Source organism: Lontra canadensis, unplaced genomic scaffold (assembly GCF_010015895.1).
Source record: "Lontra canadensis isolate GAN:19392208 unplaced genomic scaffold, GSC_riverotter_1.0 scaffold44, whole genome shotgun sequence".
Lineage (NCBI taxonomy): Eukaryota > Metazoa > Chordata > Mammalia > Carnivora > Mustelidae > Lontra > Lontra canadensis.
Window position 1 is genome coordinate 4,236,684 of NW_022631038.1, and position 19,337 is coordinate 4,256,020.

At 42.7% G+C, this 19,337-nt stretch overlaps 2 protein-coding genes across 2 annotated transcripts in view; both read right to left on the minus strand.

Moving 5' to 3' along the window:
- Positions 1 to 19,337, minus strand: part of TSHZ1 (teashirt zinc finger homeobox 1) — a 631,926-nt gene that overhangs the window by 586,127 nt on the left and 26,462 nt on the right. Inside the window, exon 2 of the mRNA XM_032872214.1 lies at positions 8,272 to 8,386. Within this exon, the coding sequence (XP_032728105.1) occupies positions 8,272 to 8,300 (29 nt within the window). The 5' untranslated portion in view covers positions 8,301 to 8,386. The remainder of the gene's footprint in view (positions 1 to 8,271; positions 8,387 to 19,337) is intronic.
- Positions 13,571 to 18,304, minus strand: ZNF407 (zinc finger protein 407). The gene has a single exon (XM_032872154.1). It carries the CDS (start codon positions 18,302 to 18,304, stop codon positions 13,571 to 13,573), a length of 4,734 nt encoding a protein of 1,577 aa, XP_032728045.1.

Consider the following 19,337-nt stretch of genomic DNA (forward strand, 5'->3'; position numbering starts at 1 on the left):
TTTATTTTTTTAAAGATTTTATTTATTTGACAGAGACAGACACAGTGAGAGGGAACACAAGCAGGGAGAGTGGGAGAGGGAGAAGCAGGCTTCCCGCGGCGCAGGGAGCCCAGTGCAGGGATCGATCCCAGGATGCTGGGATCATGACAAGCCTAAGGCACACACTTAACGACTGAGCCACCCAGGCGCCCTGCAAATGGTACTTGCTAAAACTGAATGGAAACAGCACAACAAAAACAGTATTCTAGATTCCTGTGTCTGGAGAATAGCATTGGATGTGCTTGGAAGCGCCGATCCTTGGCCCTCTGGGAGTTAGGTGACAAAGACCTTGTGCTCATTCTTGCCAAAACTCTAGAACAAGGGCAATAACGGGAGCAGAGGGCTCCAGCGGCGAGGGAGAGCAGCCAGCGGATGTGGAGGCCGAGCACACGGGTACCTGAACCATTCACAGGCTTGGAAATGAGGAAAGCAACCAAGGACGTACTCAACAGTATGCATTTTCAGACCGATGGTTCCCCACTCCAGCTGCCATTGCCCAACCTCGGGGACTGCACGCGGAAACACATGAAAACACACCCACGACTGACGTGCTAGCTACACGTGGACGTCTGGAGCACGGCCACATAATTATGCCCTTACAATTATTATTTGGAACGATGCTGCCTTAGGTTTCACAGAACTGGTACCAATCTGTTTTCATTACAATTATCCCCAATCAATAGCATCCCAGTTAAAATTACAAACAGTGAATTTCTCATAAAACTCACCTTGTGCCCAGTTCCCAAACCCCTTGATTCTCCAGCAGAGACTGCCTTCCTCGCAAGCTCTCCACCTCTTCCCTTCCCTGACTCTTCAGCAGCCCAGAAAACTGGAAGAAAGCAGACCAGTCAAGGAGCAGCGGAAAGCAGTGGGCGAAGGCAGCCTGGCCGGGCCTGCCTCACCCGGGTGCGCGGGGCTATGCTACTTGCTTCACAATCTCACCTCTGGCAGGGCTGAAGTCCTCCTGGGCCCTGAACACACCAGGCTCCATGCTGAACTGCCCCAAGCCCTGCCTCCGACGGGCTTGCCCCCGGCCATCTAACTCACTCCCACCCACCTGCAGAGCAAATGCTAGTATCAGATGAAACGTAACTGTCTGCATCCGTCCAGCCAGCCGTGGACATTTCTTTCTTTACCTGCGCTCTCTCCATCCGTTTGAAGCACGTGTTATTTTGATCTTTTTCACCCTAAAGACGATGCGCATTGGCACAGAGTGATGTTCTGCAAACGTTTATTCGATATTTTTTAAAAATCCTCCAAGGCACCTCACCAGCCACTTATGCGCCAGGAGTTTGCTGCGGTGTTAATATGTCGTGCCATTCTACTCTTCACTGCTTCTTTTTTTTAAAGATTTTATCTATTTATTTGACAGAGACAGACAGCGAGAGAGGGAACACAAGCAGGGGGACCGGCAGAGGGAGAAGCAGGCTTCCCGCGGAGCAGGGAGCCCGACATGGAGGCTCGATCCCAGGACCCTGGGATCATGACCTGAGCCGAAGGCAGCCGCTTCCCCGACTGAGGCGCCCCGGCGCCCATTCGTCACTACTCCTGCTCTTTTGTTCCATCTACTCAAAATGTCCGAATCAGCCTTGTGCTACCTCCTCACCCTTTAAGACCCAACTCAAACATACCCTCTGGAGGAAGCCTTTCCTGCTGCTCCCAAGCACTCCCCGTGGACCACTGTCCTTGTTCTCACTCCTCAGCGTGTCCCTCTTCCTGTCCGTCTCTCCTCGTCGGAGCACAAGACTGCAAGGCCCCTGCACCGCCTGGTCACCAGGTCTGCGCTGACAGGAAAGTCTCAAGAATGTGCCCACCAAGAAACAAACAAGTCCCCGAATCAGTGACTTGGCTTGCCTCGCATCCACATTTCCAACACAGCCTATACTCAGTCTTAGACAAATCAAAGACCAAACCCTCTGGAAAGCAAAGGGCTTTCAGAAACACATGAGCAGGAAGTCGGAAGGAGAAAACAAGTTAACCCTCCCCACCCCCCACCCCCGTCCCCCCACCACACAAATCATAGGACAAGCAAAGGAAACCCAGAACACTGGCTCCTCACCCCTCCCCATATTCCACTGTACAGATCAGGACAGCTAAAGAACCCTAAGATTCCACAGCTGGATTTTAAAATCACCACAGAACCCTCTAAAATAAAAAAAATCAAGCAAAAATGACTTAAGTCACTTAGATAGGAATTTTTCACTGGAAAAGATCTTAGAGAGGCCAATGTTTTCCAACACCACCACCATGACACACCAACGTGCTCTATTTCGTTACAGGCTGATCATACATACTACCTTGAAATAAACCTATGCCTCACTCTTTCATGACAAAAATTCCAGAAAACACCATTATAAAGCAGAGACTAGGGTGCGGTGGTAGCAAAGCCCCTCACTGTGAGGAGACCCTGGACACAGCCTCCTTCTGTCTCTCCTCCACTGTCCTAACCTTACCACAAGTCTCTCCTGGATTTACAAGAGCTCACTGTAAAACACCTCAGAATCGAATCTGAGAAAAAATAAAATAAAAATATTTATTTATAAAAATAAATAAAATAAAAAATTTTTTATTTTAATATCATAACTAAGATATTTATTAGACGTTCAGATTACAGAGGGATTTGTATATAAAGTATATAAAACAATGTTCATTCATTAAATGGTATTTCAAGGACTTGCACACAGAGGAATAAACTAACAATGTTAATTTTGTATTCCTGACAGGAAGAGAGACAGTAACCACTACGTGGCATTACAAAATTTCAAAGTAAAGGCAAAAATATAACATAAAACAGAAAACTTTAAAATATTATATAGATAAAATACGTAATATGCCCTTTATAATGAGTATTTAAATACTAATTTAAATTTTTCACAAAACTGAGAGATGTTGCATTTTACACTGTTACAAGCATAATTCATGCCACAACCTAAAACAAACTCTTTCTATATCTTTAGCCAAAATGACCAGCCAAACCAAATGCTTATTTTATTTGGATACATCTGTAGATATGATGGGTGTAATTAATTGTTCAGCTAAAAATGCAATTCCAGGGTGCTTTTAATGATTTAGGTATACACAGCTTTAGTTCTCAGAGCAGACTAAAAATAGTGATTTTAATTTATTCCTGCTGCCTACAATTACCCACAACCATGTATTTTTAAATATTTCCAGCCTATAAAAATTACTAATTTTTGCCACTTGTGTTTATCTGCATTTAGACTTTGATTTGGATAAATTAAGCTCTCAAGTGTTCCTTGCTTTATGAAACTCTGCATGTTGTACACTTCAACACAAATAAATGACTTGTACCATTAGAGGTTTAAATAATGTAATGTATTTCATGCTCAGCCTGAAGCTGGATTCCGATGAAGTTGCTAATGCACGTAATGATTAAGTGTAACTCAAATACTAACTGTGTTGTTGAAAACATGACAGGCAATAATTTGGTCTATTATATTCTGCCATTTAATTGCCTAGTACAGACATTCTCTGACACATTATGAAGCAATGATTTACAATTATTCAAGCTGCAAAGGTCAGAAAGTGACATTATAATCATCTACATAGAGATCCCTTCTAATGCACAAAAACTAGGTAATGCCACACACACACACACACACACAGTTTCACTGCATTAGTAACTTTCTATTTAAGGTTTCTCAAACCGAGTAAGAATAAACAACTCATAAGCACATTAATACACAGCAGAAAATATCTAGAATCTTTCCATGAACCTGGAGGTGACGGACTTGGAAAAAATGCCCTTATTCTCTCCCGATTAGGTAAGTTCCACTCAACTACTTAACTCCACACACAAGACTCAAGACCAGACACAGGGAAGTCAATCAGAAAGAGAACACGATCCCCAGAGCAGGCATCCCGGCATCTCTGTGAAGAGAGGCCTGCGGCACTCAGCCAGCACAGCCCAGGCTTCCGCAGATCACAGGCAACTTACTAGTTTGCTACTCACTCACTCTCTCTCTCTTTTTTTTTAAGTAACTGGTTATGAAAAAAAACACAGTAACCTAAGCTCATCAATGTTTACCCCTCTTGCCCTAATGAAGAGACAGTAATATCTTCATCTGTCTAGGCACCTAATTCTATTATACCATGGTTCAATTTGTAATAACCCAAGTGCAATAAATTATCAACACATAAAGAACAATGAAGAGTAATAAAATTATTTAAAACAATGCTTTAATGTGAGAAAAGTGAAATAGAGAAAAAGAGATACAAAAACAGACTGAATACCACAATGTTAAAGGAAAATACCATGCAAGCAAGTTTTTAAAAGCAGAAAACAGAAGTGGCTGGGGCTGGAAGGAGGTAAGTTACAGTTATTACATTCTGATAAAAACAACCTAGAGAGAAAAAAATAAGACAAATTAAAGTAAGTAACCAAAATAACAGATATTGCAAAAAGCAGAGAATTTTTTTTTTAAAAGGGGAGAGTTAAAAGGAAGGAAACAGTGGCCTACCATTACCACCGCATAATCTGAGTCCATCACTAAAAACACATCTGTACAATGGGGATAGTAAACAGCAGAGAGACAATTTCATGACACCAGGAGAGCAACAAAAAAAGAGAAAGCTAATTAAGGTGTAGCACACTATTTATTACTGATAGTATTACATACACTGTTACACGTATGTACACACAGAGACAGAGAGGATCAAATTTAAATAGATCTAACAAAACATGGTGTGGGTAAGCCACTGAGATTTCAAGTCATTTTTTTAGTAGCCAAAGGGAGATCACTGCTTTAATAAAAAGCTGTGTTTGATCTATTTTTAAGCATATGTTTCCAACAAAATTAACTTCTGTATCGAGATGCTTTCTGTTATTTCTTATTCTCGCCCCACTCACCCCATGTCAGACCCACAGCACATGCTCACATGAACTGCCCATTAAGTGCTCACTATACATATACCTATACTGTGTAAAATTCCTCCTGAGATCACATTCGGGTGTAAGAAAAACACTAGGAAACCGTACTCTTCAAAAACTGCTCCTCCTAAAAGTGAAAGTAAAATCAAAGGTTTTTAAAATGAAGTTACCAGTAACAGGTTCTTAACACAGGAATTACAAAGCAACACACTTCCGAAATTTTTACTGCAACATGAGCACATACAACATTGGCAAACGTGAGAGAAAGCCTAAATTCTGAGCCTCAGCTACCTGACAGGAATTAGACACCTGGCACCTTCAGCTGCTTTACAAACTAACTTAACTCCATGACATACTGTAGCTAGGATTTGCTGATGCAGTGGAGAGGATGAACCTTCGAGCTCCATTTTAAGATAAAAGAAAATCAGCTAAAAGAAAATCAGCGTGGGTCCCAACAATGAAGTAAAAGCTTAAATGGCAGTCTTTGTTAGGGGAGAAACTAACACACAACTCAAACTCCGCCTCAGTAAAAGTATTTGAGGTACAGATTTGATGAGCATCTACAAACTTCTTATATAAAGATTGGAAAAACAAGTCAATTACAAGTAATCTAACCATTAATACAGGGCTCAGTTCAACAAAACATACTGTCACTTTCATCTATTTCACTATAAAATATGAGGTTTTTTGTTTTTGTTTTTGTTTTTTTTTGTTTGTTTTTTTTTTTTTTTTCAAAAAAAGCAGGAGGCTACTAAGACAAGATAATACAACAGATAATACAACAGCATGAACAATAAATTCATGTTTAAAATGTGCCTGTTCCGTTATTTCTGTACATTATTACCTAACCAGAACTCTCTGAAAAACAGTTTATCTCTTACAACTCAGGTAATGAAAGGGGCAGAGATGAAGGTCCTGACTACTGCGGGAAGAAAAACACAGTGCAGGACCTTCTGTTTGTGACAAAATTATAGAGTTAATGTCCCTGAAAGATCACGTCACCTTTTAAAGCATGATTTTTTTTAAAAGGTAAAATTTATAGCGATGAAAGCTAATGAAGAAATGCAGCATGAGCTGCTTATGCTCAGGAACTAATAGGTCCACTGAGCATTTCTGGGATTATTTAGCCATCAATGATAATGAATTGACATTGTCACTAATGCTAATGCACCAGTGCTCTCCACCGCCAGGAACCTGAGAGCCAATTCTCAGTTCTCGCTTTCTTCCAGGCTTCTCATGTTAGCTTTTCACCTACATATTGTCCCACCCCTTCAAAAGATATGAAACACAGATGCCCTATGATACTTTTTCTTTACCATTAAAGGGCTCTAACTCATTATTGTTCTGTTTCAACCCCAGAGACCAAAAGGCCTTCTTCGATTTACTGCAATTCTTCAGAACTTTTAGCTTCACTGCGAAAATATCTACCCTATGAAAATCTTCATTACATCACTTTTAAATCAAATTTCACTTAAAAAAATTAAGAGAACTATTATTTCAAAGTCAAGTAAAATTCAGTGACCACCATAATGCTAAAAGATACAATTTTGAAATCTAGATTGTTTTCTCTACACACACACACGCACACGTGTGCGCGCAGAGCTCTCGGACAGCAGTATGAAACTCAATACATCTCTCTGTATTTATAATTCTTTATCTTGGGAATGAAACATGTAACCCACTGGTATAACACTTCAGTGCTGGGGGCAAGCAGTGAGCTAAGCCATGTGTGCACTATTTAAATTGGACAATCAAAGCCAATCGATCATGTATTGTTTTTGATGCCAACTATGCCAGCAACTGCTCTCGATAAAAAGTTTCTTCTTCTCCTTCCCCAGACTCAGTAACCCTAATTAAAAAAAAAAAAAAAAAAAAAAAAAAGGACAGAAATAGATTTCTAATAATAGAGCGCGCAAGAGCTGCTTAATTATTTTGAAGAAATGAGGAAGAAACTGCTGACTGCCTCCTAACAGCAAATGTCCACTGGAGTCTGGCCCGCCTCTTTCCTATAACTCATATATGGTAAAAAAAACAATAAATGAGGTATCTTTTAAAATTCCAAGACCTAGAGCAATTAAAATGAACCATTTGGCACTCGACCCTTGCAGCTAAAATCAGGAGCAACAAAACTCATTCTCCCACTGATCTTCAGGGGGCTTTAGGGCAAAGGTTCATCTTCATTTACTTTAGCTGCAAGTCACTGAACCATCAATTCTGCCAATGAATAAATCTCAGACCATGGTTAATAAAACTGCTTGCAAAGTTATTCGTAAGACTATCTTAAGGGTCAAAAAAATGAAATGCACCGTCCAACAAAAGACAGAAGCTGTTTTTGACTTAAAAGATATTTACTCGGTAGTGCCAGCCACAAGAACCTTCCCCTAAAGAAGGAAACCTACCATAACACGTGCACATTTCATAATTGAATTGAACCTGCAGTATTTCGGGAATCAGCCATAAGAACTGCAGGCTTCCCAGGTTCCACACAGAGTGTTTTCATATGATGCACTTATTCGTTAATTTCTCTAGATTAATGGAATTAAAATATATTTTTAATCAGAGGTAGGGTATTAAAATCCAGCTCTGAATGTCCTATGATATACCGTAGATGTCATGGCATTTTAAAACCTTTTAAACATTTCTGCTAAATTAATTAGTTGTGCATTAAGGCATCTCAGTGCTTCCTATTAAACGCAACACATCTGAGTGACAGTTTTAACACTGTGAATGGTTCTTCAGAGGAAGAGCCGTTAAGTTAAAATGGAAAACAACTTTGGAAATAAAGTTACACAAAAACATACATTATACACTGTTTATCTAAGCTTCACCCCTATAACAATCAGTAATCAGCTGTCCGAAATTAAATCTTTTTCTGCCTTTCTCCTTATGGAGTGTGTCCAGTCTATCCAAAGAGCCATTAATGTGACTAAAATTAAAGCAGTATAGCAAAAGGGAAAAAAAAAAAAAAAAAAAAAAAAAAAAAACACACATACATACATACAACACTCCTAAAGCTGTATTATATTTTTTTTTATGTCTTTAAATGGAATTTACAGTTCTCTCTGGCAATGTGAATGAACATCCTATAATTTAGTCAATTTACAGATTACAGGTTCAAATTGACCTTGTAGCCCATAAAATTGCTCATCTTCAGTAGAGGATTAGAAGTGGGAGAAGAATGTCATAACTGTATTTAAGGAATTTACCATAACAATGGAAAGGAGGGTACGCATGCATAATTTTAGCCACTCTTACTCATATCAGTTTTGAATTCTGAAACAATGGCTAGCCTGCACATGCTTCCTGGTTCACCGCGGTGGAGATGGTTTCCATTTACTCACCCACAGACGTGACACTTGTATTCCCTCATCCCAAGGTGCCTTTTGACATGGTTTCTGGCATCGCCAAGCTGAGCTGTTGCAAAATGGCATATCTTGCACTTGAATGGTTTTGATCCTAAGTAAATTTAACATAAAATATGATTTGAATTTGAATAATACCTTACTGATAGTTTAAAAAGAGGCCTAGATCTTAAATCACACTTTTCATCTGTTTAGAAATTTCTGGCCCCAAAATGGAATACCTGCATTCCTTTCTAACTGGAATAGACCCGCATTCCATAATAATTCTACCAAGAAGATTTCAATGTTTCAGTGAGTGTTCCTAACTTTCAATAACATGTCTAAGATTTAAAGTCAAAAGTGATACAGTCAAGCAGTACTAAGTAGGTAAGGAGAGCCAAATAATTTTAAATTTTTCTAACAATTTGCAAAAATATTCAACTTCTAAAATGGATTATAAAAACAAATGCATATGGAGTAGCTGATATTTTATAAAGTATATTTATCATCAAATAAATTTTCAGAGGCCACCTCCGTTCCTCATATTTCTGCAGCTTTGAATTTACTCACATTAAGAATGGCATTTCAGATTTTTTTTCTGACATTTATCCCAAATGATTCACTACATTATTATTTTAATAGCACACAATGTAAGAATATATAGTGGATAAGTATTTGCTTTTATGATCATTTTATAGTCAGAAATCTGTGATGATTCTGCAAACCAGCAGTACTGATGTTTTATTTATTGATTTGAAGAACAAATATATCAATATAAGAAGCACAGTACCACAATTTTTTTTTAATTTCACAAAGATTAACCTACACTCAAATATGAGAGAACAAAATAATTTCAACAAGGACAAACCTAGTACCAGGAATAGACAAACTGTAACTGGGACACAGTTACTAACAGGTGACCCTAACCCACATTAATGAGAAGCAACTCTCCTGGAAGAACAACATGCATATACCCCTTTTCAATTTTCTAACCACTAAGTCCCTAAATAAATAAATCAAAATCATAAAAATCACAGTCTAAAAACCAGTCCAATATGTCTCCAGATCTTTCGTACCATGTTTAGTACCTATTTGGTGAAATACCTCTTCTAATATAGTTAGACAGAATGTGATATATGTGAACTTCAATAAATATACAAAAAGAGCTCAAATAAAAAAAAATTGCAATAAATCATATTTGATCAATGAACCTTTGTGCAGTGCCCTTGAAAAAAAAAATCCTCCAAGAATACTTTGTTGAAATTGAAGCACTCAGTAAAAAATTTCAGAGTCTTAAATTTCAATTTAATTCCCAAAAGCTGACAAAAAAAGTGAAGCATTTAATTTTAATCTTCTAACAGAAATAAAAAAGTCAACAGTACTAAGCACGGGCAGACAAGGTTGAATATTTCACAGTTCAATGACAATGAAGCCAGATCTCTTAATACTTCCATTTCTACTGTTAGAAGTAGATGTAAAATATATTTAGCACCTGAATGGTTATATCTAGTCAGCTTTATATGTTTAAATGTCAAAAGCAGGTTGAGACTGCAGCTTACAGCAATCACATTCTATCAATCACATTAGAAACTACAGTTTATTTAAATGATTCTGATAAAACTAAGCCTACCACTACCTGGAAACATCTCCACACAGAATTTTATAAAGGGACACAGAAAAGAGAAGAGTGAGAAGAACCAATTTACCTACACTTTAAATTGAAATGCATCCAAGGTAGTAAGGCATTTAGGAAATTATTAATTAACAATAACATCAGGACTCCAACCAAAGAAAATAAAGCTCTCAACATTTGCATTACAGTTTTGGTGAAAGCCTTTCAAATCTGTGGATCTAGGTTTTCGTCACGCTGCCCCTGCACTGCACTGAGAGGAGTCCCTCCTATGGGACAAAGGTGCCACAGGGGCTGGGTACAGACCTTTCAAGTTACTCTACGTGGCTCCTTAGTGGACAGCTCGCGTTCCTCACTGACAGTGTGCTGACAACACATAAATGAGTTATTCTGTTGACTGCTTTCGTGCAGAAATCACGGAGCTCCTATTTTTCACATCTTATATTAGAAGAGACCATGTTAACATCTTTCTGTGCCAGAAAAATTCCAGGGAAGTGGAGATAATACTTTTCTGCCCAAGGAAAAAGAAAGATCCTCTTTTTTCTATTCATGTTCCCAGTTTAAAGTCTGCGAGGCCCATCCCAAAATGAATCCAGGCATACTGTTTATAAGGCGAAAATTCTAAAGCCACATATTTCTAAATTTTTCTTGCAAGGGTTATCATGATTATTATAAACTGTCAATACGATTTTGAATAGTTCCATTCCTAGGAACAGCATTATCCTCAGTAGGTTTTCTTCTTTTAATCTGGCCTCTGAGGTTTTCTGAAAGGGAAAAAAAGAAGAGACTCTCCAGCTTTCTGGCATCTTACAATTTTACCAAAAGAATTCCCAAGATTTTTAAAACCAAATCTTCACCAAGACCTACAACAGCCGTTCATCACCATCACTCACAGTTAACTGCTATGCATACATGGATGTGAGATGAACATTTAAAAAATGATACTCAAACTTCACGTTTTAAAGAATGTCTGGAACCCATCATCTACTGCTGCTCCACAAAGCCTCAAGGCTACATACAGCACCCCCCAAACACTCAACACTTGGCTCCATCCTTCACTCCTTCCTTCACTGCTTCCTTCACTGCGCCTGGGCCGCAGAGACGAAGAGGGAACAGAGCGCAGCCCAGCCTCTCGCTAGGCTTGGAGTCAACGCACCAACTGTCCTCACCATCTCTTCACAAGCGGATTCAGCTTCTAAACTGTCAGATACGTAGGAAGCCGAACACTACCCGCCCTCACGTGAGACCTTCTCAGTGAAATCACACAACTCCCTATCTCCTTGCGTCTGAACATTTCCAAACAGCACAAGTGACTGTGTGTGCTCAGAGCATCAAATGAAGGGCTTTCGACAGTCTTGTTTAATGACATCTGCCAGCCACGTCCTAAGAAAGGAAAGCTCTACCCAACAGAATAACTCCGGAGAGAAAGTGAACAGCTGTTACTGCCCTCCTAATGTAAGGGGAAAGGCAACACGGCCCTTTCTGATCATGCTGATGACTTCACACAAGCAAAGGCACAGAAACTCTGGGGTGCTTTTTTCCTACAATTCTTAATAACCAAACCTCATTTATTTCTTAAAATGCTGTTTGTATTGTGCTAAGGATGGGAAGAAAAGGTGACATAAAATAGAGAGTAAATCACAAAATATGAAAACAGGGATTGGAAGAGTAAGTCCTTTTCCAGTTAATCATTAATAACAGTCCCTGCATTACTACTCACGGGCATAACCAAATTATCAGAAAAGCAATTCATTTTAAGATGCCCCAAGGAAGGGAGAAAAAGAAAAAAAAAAAACCCTTGGGTTAAAACCAGGAGAGCAACATCCCCCAGAAAGTGGCTTACAAAACTGCAATGGTAGATTGGCCTTGTGTCCTGAGGAGCAGGGCTCTTTGTGGTGCTTTGGGACACAATAAAAATGTACTTGCTGATAAGCCCAACAGAAGATGTTAAAAAGTATGCTAACTTTTACTAAATGTTACAATCAATGATGTAACTTATATAAGTAGGGTTACTTTGTCACATATTGATAGTTACCTCACTTTCACATCCACATTAACTTGATTTTAAATGCAATTAATACATATAGTCAAGGAAGACTAATGGACTACATTCCGCACTTAACCTAGTGGACGTTTTCAAATGGCACAAGTGACCAGTGCAAACCTATTTTGCATTGTAAACGACTAAATAAATCTTAATGGATTAAGAATGATCAGCTATCAACACACAAGGGAAATTAAGTGCTGAAATGCCTACATTGATTATTTTAAATTATTAGCCTTACTCTGTTCTTGAATTTGTATGCTTTTAGTGAGCTTTAACACATTTACAAGACTTATTGACTATAATTACAAGAGAATTCAAGTAATGGACACATCAATTATAAGCAACATGTCTTGACCAGACAGTTGCATAAAGAATTCTAAAAAGAGGTCCATTAGCATCTTCCTCTTAGTTTTATTCAGTTTTTATCTGCCTTTAGAGGGCATATTAAGAAAGTACATACCTTCTACACACGTGAACAAGCCTGATTTCTAAAAGCCAGAAAACTCCCTAAAGTGAGCAACACAGTAACAAAAGAGGTATTAATAATGCCAAGAAATCCGTATTTGGATTTATTTCCCAACAATAGCTCCACTGTTTGAAGAGTTGGGGCCAAGAGTACAATGTTTGTATTTACCTAGATTAATCTTATGCAGGTTGCCCTCTTATTTTCTTCAAAGAAAAACTTTTATCTATCTTTAATCTCCCTAAACTAGTAATGTTTCAAACTCTTTTGTCTTCCTCCTTGTAACCATGCACTAAGTTTCAAAAACTGCATGAATTTAAAGTATAGCTTTAATAATAAGCCATTATTTAAAAGTACAGTAAAATAAACCTTACAGTTTTAATGAAAATATGTTCATTGAAATGTGAATTTATTATTCAAATCCACTCATAAATTCAACCATGGAGACAGAACTTGTCTAAGCAGAGCACAATGATTTAGAAAAGCTGTCTATTTAAAATAAAGAATGTATGGCAGGTTTATAGAAACAGTGCAGTGAATTTTTACATAAATTTAGAACAGTGGCTTATGCATTTTCCACAAAAAAAAAAGTTTAAAAAGAATTTCCACCCCAAATTAAACATTAAAATGGAACACTACATTTGACAGAGCACAGAAACTAAATCAGGTGCTGCCTTCGTGAAAACCAAATCCCTAGGACATATTAACTTTGAAAAGTGTTCACTAATCTTGATCCCTGAAAGTAGAATCTTGGTGCCTGGGAGTTACACTTTTCGATATAAACCATCTGCCAATGAATAATTTTAAATCCCTAAAATTCTAAGAAAATTTTTATTATTTCATTCTTCAAAAGCCAATTAATATGTCCTTGGAAACCCACAGAGCCACTTAATAGCTACCTTGGAAAACCAAACAATCAGGACTCAAAAGCAACTGGAAAGCTGTTAAGAGACAGGACTTCAGCAAAGGCATCTGAGGGGCAAGGCTTTTTGATAAAATGAAAAATGTGTCAAAAAACCTGCCCTGGAATCACTAAGCCTTAATCAGCTTCAGAAATGTTCAGTGTCAACATTGACTTATGGCACATGTCGGGAGTGCCACCCAGCAGGGTCACGTGAGCCAGGGGAGTGGCCCACCAAGCAAATGCAGCGCAGACTCCCTATCTGGACGGGACAACAAGCCATGCTGCCCTTCGTCTGTGCCTGACGGGCCCACGCGGGTCCACGGAGGGGTACATACCTGTGTGGGTGCGGATATGTGCCAGGAATGCCATCGAGTTGCTACTCCGACACAACTTCCCGCAGTACTTGCAAACATTTCCCTGATTTTCTTCTCTCTCGCGGTTGATTTGCTCAGTGTCTTCCACTATGTACTTGTTCACCTCCCGGAGCAGTTCTTCATGCTGCCCTTTAATATGCAGAAATAAATTCTGTTCTGAATCAAAGGGCTCCGTACACTTGACACATTTAAAAGTCGCCCCTCCCTCCGGAAGCTCCTCTACACTGGCCTGCTCATTTCTCATGTGGCCTGCACTGGCCAGATGCTGATGGAGGTTACTCTCGGTGTAGAACGACTTTCCACACAGTAAACAATGGAAGTGTTTCTCTTTTGTAGGGTGTTTCATGGCGATGTGAACATTCAGTCCACTCAAACCATCGGCTAAGAAGCCACAATCATCGCAACGAATTCGTGTGGACTCACCAAAGGAAACGCCTTCAGATTTCTTCTTTTTCACGCCTTGAGCACAGTCTTTAAAGGGCAACTCACTAATCCTCACACCTGTTGTGACCAGACCCTCTTCTGACGGGTCTAACAATTCTCCATCTTCAGGGTTCTTGATCCTTATTATGGAAGAATCAAACCGGCCAAAACTGTACATGGCCTGTCCTTTGTCATCAATACTGATTATAGTCTCATAAATGTCATTACTTTCAACTGCGCTATCAGAAGCTGGGCCATCCTCTTCCAAAATAATTTTAGTTTCCTGTTGGGAATTCAACAGAATTTCCTTGTTCTCCAGAACAGGGTCTTCTCGAGTATCTTTCAAATCCTCTGAACTCTGCACACTCCCAACTTCGTTCTGACCACCGCTCTCCAGGTTCAGCTCCTGCCTTGTCCTTGTCATCACAGAAGGGATGGTGCCTTCGGCCAGATGCCCTCCCCCGAGACCTCCAGGACATCCACGTTTGCTAGGGGCATTATCTATATTCTCCACTGCCTGGCCGACATCGCTCTCACTGCGTGTGCTCCCATCGCCAGGCTCATCCAACGTGCTGTGGGCTCTCTCTACTGCCTCATAATCCAAAGCTGGGCTTCCTGAATTTTCATTCTGAAATCTGCTTGGGGAGCCACAATTAGAGGAAATATTAAGGGACACCATCTCCTCAGGTTTCAGAGCTTTATCCTTGGCCAGAGTCTGTTGGAAAGTTTCACAAAAGGAACGGTCTTCACTGAGATTAGATTCTTCTTCAGTCTCAATCTCCACGGAGGTGGGAGCACGGAGGACCTTAGACACATCTAAATTAGTGTCCTCATCCAAAACACAACAATCAGCAGTACTTTTAGATTTCAGAACCTCTTCAGATGGCTCGTCTGAAATTATCTGATATTCTTCAGAATTGTGTTGATGTTGCTCTTCGGGGATAATGATGTTTTTGGACACTTCTGTGTCAGAAGAGGTCAGGTAAGACTGCCTTTTCATCTTGTGTTTTTCTGTGGCTGCATGCCTAGTCATCTCTCGACGAGTCACAGCGTAGTAATCGCAGGCCATGCAATAAAAAGCAAATTCTTTTGTATGCTTCCGTTTTACATGGAGTTCTAGAGAAGCAGAAGAGTGAGCATTAAACTCACAGTGTACACACTTGTTATCACTTGTACCCGTCACATCTCTCTGGGAGCACGCATCCGCCTGCTGGAGAGGGTCCTCTGGCTCTAGAGACATTTGTTCCTTTTTATCAGAAAGGTGACTGTGGACTTCCCCATCTGCAGAATGAAATACATTTTCACCTTCGACTTCAGCTGGATTTCCGTGCTCTGGCACTGGCTTTTCTGAAGTGGAGGTATCTGATTCAGCTGACCTGTGAGCAAGTTCATCTGAACCTGCTAAAATGGCATTCTTTCTACAGGCTTCAAGGTTACCCCCTTCGGGGCCAACAACGATATCTGAATTCTGCTTGCCATTTGCTTCTATTTCTACACGTCCTTTATGTTTCTTAGTGGCACAATGGCGCTCCATATCTCCCTTAGTTACGGTATAATACTTACACACTTTGCATAAATAACTATACTGATGACTGTGTTTTCGTCGAATGTGAACGGTCAGGTTTGTAATACTAGAGGCCAAGAGACCACAGTGAGAGCATGTCCGTGAGATGTTACCTTTGGGTCTCCCTCTCTTTGGAGTAGCAGTCAAAGCTACCTCACCCTCTTTGGTCGTTACACCAGACTGTGGCACTTCCTTGGTAGTCACTAGGCTCTTTTCCAGATAGGAATGTTCCTGCAACCGCACACCTTCTACATGGCCTTCAATCCTTCCATTTCCAGAAACGTGAAACTCTTCTTTTTTGTCATTTGCACCTATACACACCCTTTCAATACATTCTTCAAAACTTAAGCCAATGTTGTTTTTCTTGGCGTTTTCCAGATGCTTACTTCTCTTGATGTGCTTCTCCATTCCCTCCTTGCTGAGCGAGTAAAGATTGCACGCTTTACAAAGAAAGTGATAGTCCTGGCCATGCCGGAGCTTGATGTGTCTTGTGAGAACAGTGGAAGACCGTGTTTTATAAAAACACTTCTTACACTGAAACTGAGGCTTACTGGAGTGCCTCACTTCGTGCCCATGGCTTGCCCTGGACTTAGAAGGTTCTTCCTGAGCTACAGACTCATTCATAGGACCTTTTGTATCTTCTGATTCTAAAGTACTTAAGGATAAAGTCTGTAAAGCCAAATCACTGTTAAACGACTGGGAAGTCTTTGGTTGAACCAACAAACGAATATGCTTCTCGGTTTTTTTGTGTTCTTCCACGTCTTTCTCAGACAAGAAGAGATTGCAAGGAGTGCAAAAACAACCCATATTGTGCTTTTCCTTCATGTGGTCTCTAAGATTTAGCTCATTCTCAGAAATAAACGAACAGCACTGACACCTGAGGCCAACGGCAGTGTGCTGATGCTGGCGATTGTGCAAATGCTTATCAGGGTCCCCCCTCGATGTGCTGGAAAAACCGCATGCCTGGCAGCAAAGCCTCGCCTCTCCCGCAGGGCCCCTCTCCCCGTGGCTCCCCACGCCTGTCCTATTTGGCGCTCCGTGACCACAGTCTGTACGAGCACATATCTGGTGATCAGCAGCCGGCCTCCCCGTCGCAAAGCCGCCGGAGCACACGACAGGGGAGCTCCCTTTGTCCCGCGTCAGGCCCGGGGTTTCCGAGGAAGTCACACGCAGACTACGCACACCGCCACCTGCTTCTCCGTGTTTGGCCATACACTCTGTCTCACTTGCCTTCACCTGCATTCTAAAGTGTTTCATATACAACCTCTGGGGGTCATTAGTTGCTCTTTTACTCATTCCTAAAAGATTAAGCCTTTTCTTGGCCTGGCCTTTTAAGGTAAACGTGCCAGTTCGTCGTCGGAAGCCACCGCCCAACAGGAGGACGCCGCGCTCGGGTCTTGGTCTCGGGCTGGCACAGACTCCGTGCGCTGCCTGGAGGGTATTTCTGGTAGATTCCAACTTGTTAAAGAGACCTTCTGAGCTTACCAACGCTCCTATCTTTTTGCTTTTACTCTGGTTTTCAGGGTTTCGAGCTATACCCATGGAAGTTACGTTTTCTTCAACCATCTCTACTCTTTCGGACGAAGTGCTCCGGGATGGCATCATTTCAACGAGCAGCTCGCTGCCTCCACTCTGCTTGGACACGCCTCCTCGGAAGTCGTGGACTTTGCTTCCAGCACTCCGTGCGCCTCTGGGATCACTCGTCCTTGCCGTGGGTTTAGCAGGTCTGGGTTTTACGCGAACATTTTTTGTTCCCAGGGTACACGGTTTCTTGGGAAAGGGCTGTTTTGTTAGGATCTGCACAAATCCTCCGCGAGCAGCGAGATTCTGACGCCGGAGGTGCGTCTTGCCGAGGTAGTGCGCGTTCAGCAGGTTCTCTTGCGCGCACTGGAAGCCGCACAGCTCGCAGGAGAAGACCGGCTGCGGCCCGGGCGTCGGGCTCGCGTGCACGCGCAGCGCGGCACCGCTCTCTGCCCTGTGGCCGCAGCGGCAGCACGCGGGGCCGGCCACCTGCTGCGTGGGGCCCTCGGCGCGCTGCTCCACGTCGGAGCAAGAAGAGAGCAGATGACCGCAAACGCTGCACTTGAGAACCGGCTCGACGTGTCCGGCGGCACAACCAACACTGGTCTCTGTCCGGGGGACAGGAGAGCCTCTTTCCGCGTCGAGGGAGACCACGTCCTGAGCAGCCTCGTCTTCAGGGTCTGTCTTCGGAGACACCGCATCACCAGGGCTAAAACCGCAAGGAGCGGAGAAGGCCCTGGGAGGACAAGGGCGGCCGGCCGGGCCCTCACTGAGCAGCGCCTCCTTCGCGGTCTCGCCTAGCGGGGCAGGCACTTCCGGGGCGGAGCGCTCCGAAGTGTCTCCGCCCAGAGCGCGCGGCTCGACCGGCTCAGGGGGCCCCGCGCCCGCGGAGAGCCGCAGCCGCTTGCACGCGCGCTGGTTTCCGTCCACCGCCGCGGGGACGGGGACGCGCGGGAAGCCTCTCTTGCTGGTGGCAGGCTCTGAGGCACGTGCTATCCCGTCACACACGGGCCCGCCGTCTACAGGGCGCGGTGAGGAACTTGCTGCGTCCGCTCCTCGGCTCCTGTTTTCATCGTCCTCGCTCTCCGGCTTCTTCTCCGCATCCATGGCCGCCGACGTGCTGAGGCGGCCGCGGCCTGGCGCGGCTCACCGGGCGCTCGCCACCTGCGCAGAAAACAGACAGCTGGTCAGGCCGCGCACGGGACACACAGCCTCGTCCGGAGGCCAGCACGGGGTGACGCGCCGAGCGCGGGCCTGTCACCGCCTCGAGCTTTCCTGCACACCGAGAACTGCACGCGGCCGCCGAGGGCCGCACGGAAAGGCCTTCGTCAGACTCGGGAGCGGCGCCCGCGCCGGAGCTCGGCGAGTCTGCGCCGGAAGAGGCCTCGCCGGCCCGAGCCCCTCTCCCCGCCGGCGCACGGCCGCCGCTGCGGATTCCCACGGGGAAGCCGAACCCCCCTCCGTGAAGCAAACGGAACAACCCGCTGTGACACACGCCGGGACGCGGGCCCCCCCGCAACGCAGGAGCTCGGCATCCTCCCTTCCCTGCAGCCACGCGCCTCGCCCTGATTTTCTAAACACGTCCTCGTCCTCGTTCCCATCGCCGCGTTCGCCGCGCCGCCGCCCCCGGCCGCCGCCGCGCGCTCTCTCACGCCAACGGAGACCTCCTCCCTGCCCGCCGCCAGTCCCGGTTTCCTCATCCTACAGCCCTGCAGCGCTCGCTGAAGGCTCGGCACAAGCGGAAACGCCCGCAGGAGAGCAGGATTAACGAAGCAAATGTGGGGGGAGAGAAGAATGTCACTGAATAAAATGCTTTAAAATCAATAATATTGATTTTATTTTTCCTTATGCCATTTAATTCAATTAAAACATATCATTTTCCATTTACTTTACACCAGGACTGGAATTTTTAGCCAAATGCCACTGGATTTCGTGTGAATAAAAAACCATCAAATATTATGGCCTCAAAACTAGTGATAACTATTTTATCTATTTAACTACTTTTTTCATAACAACAAACCCAATAAAGGCTGTTGCTCTGACACTGCTTAAAGCAGAGAACAAAATATATTTATGTGATACCAAATGCATGAGCAACAGAAGAAAAGGAATAAACTGGGCTTTAGCAAAATTAAAAATT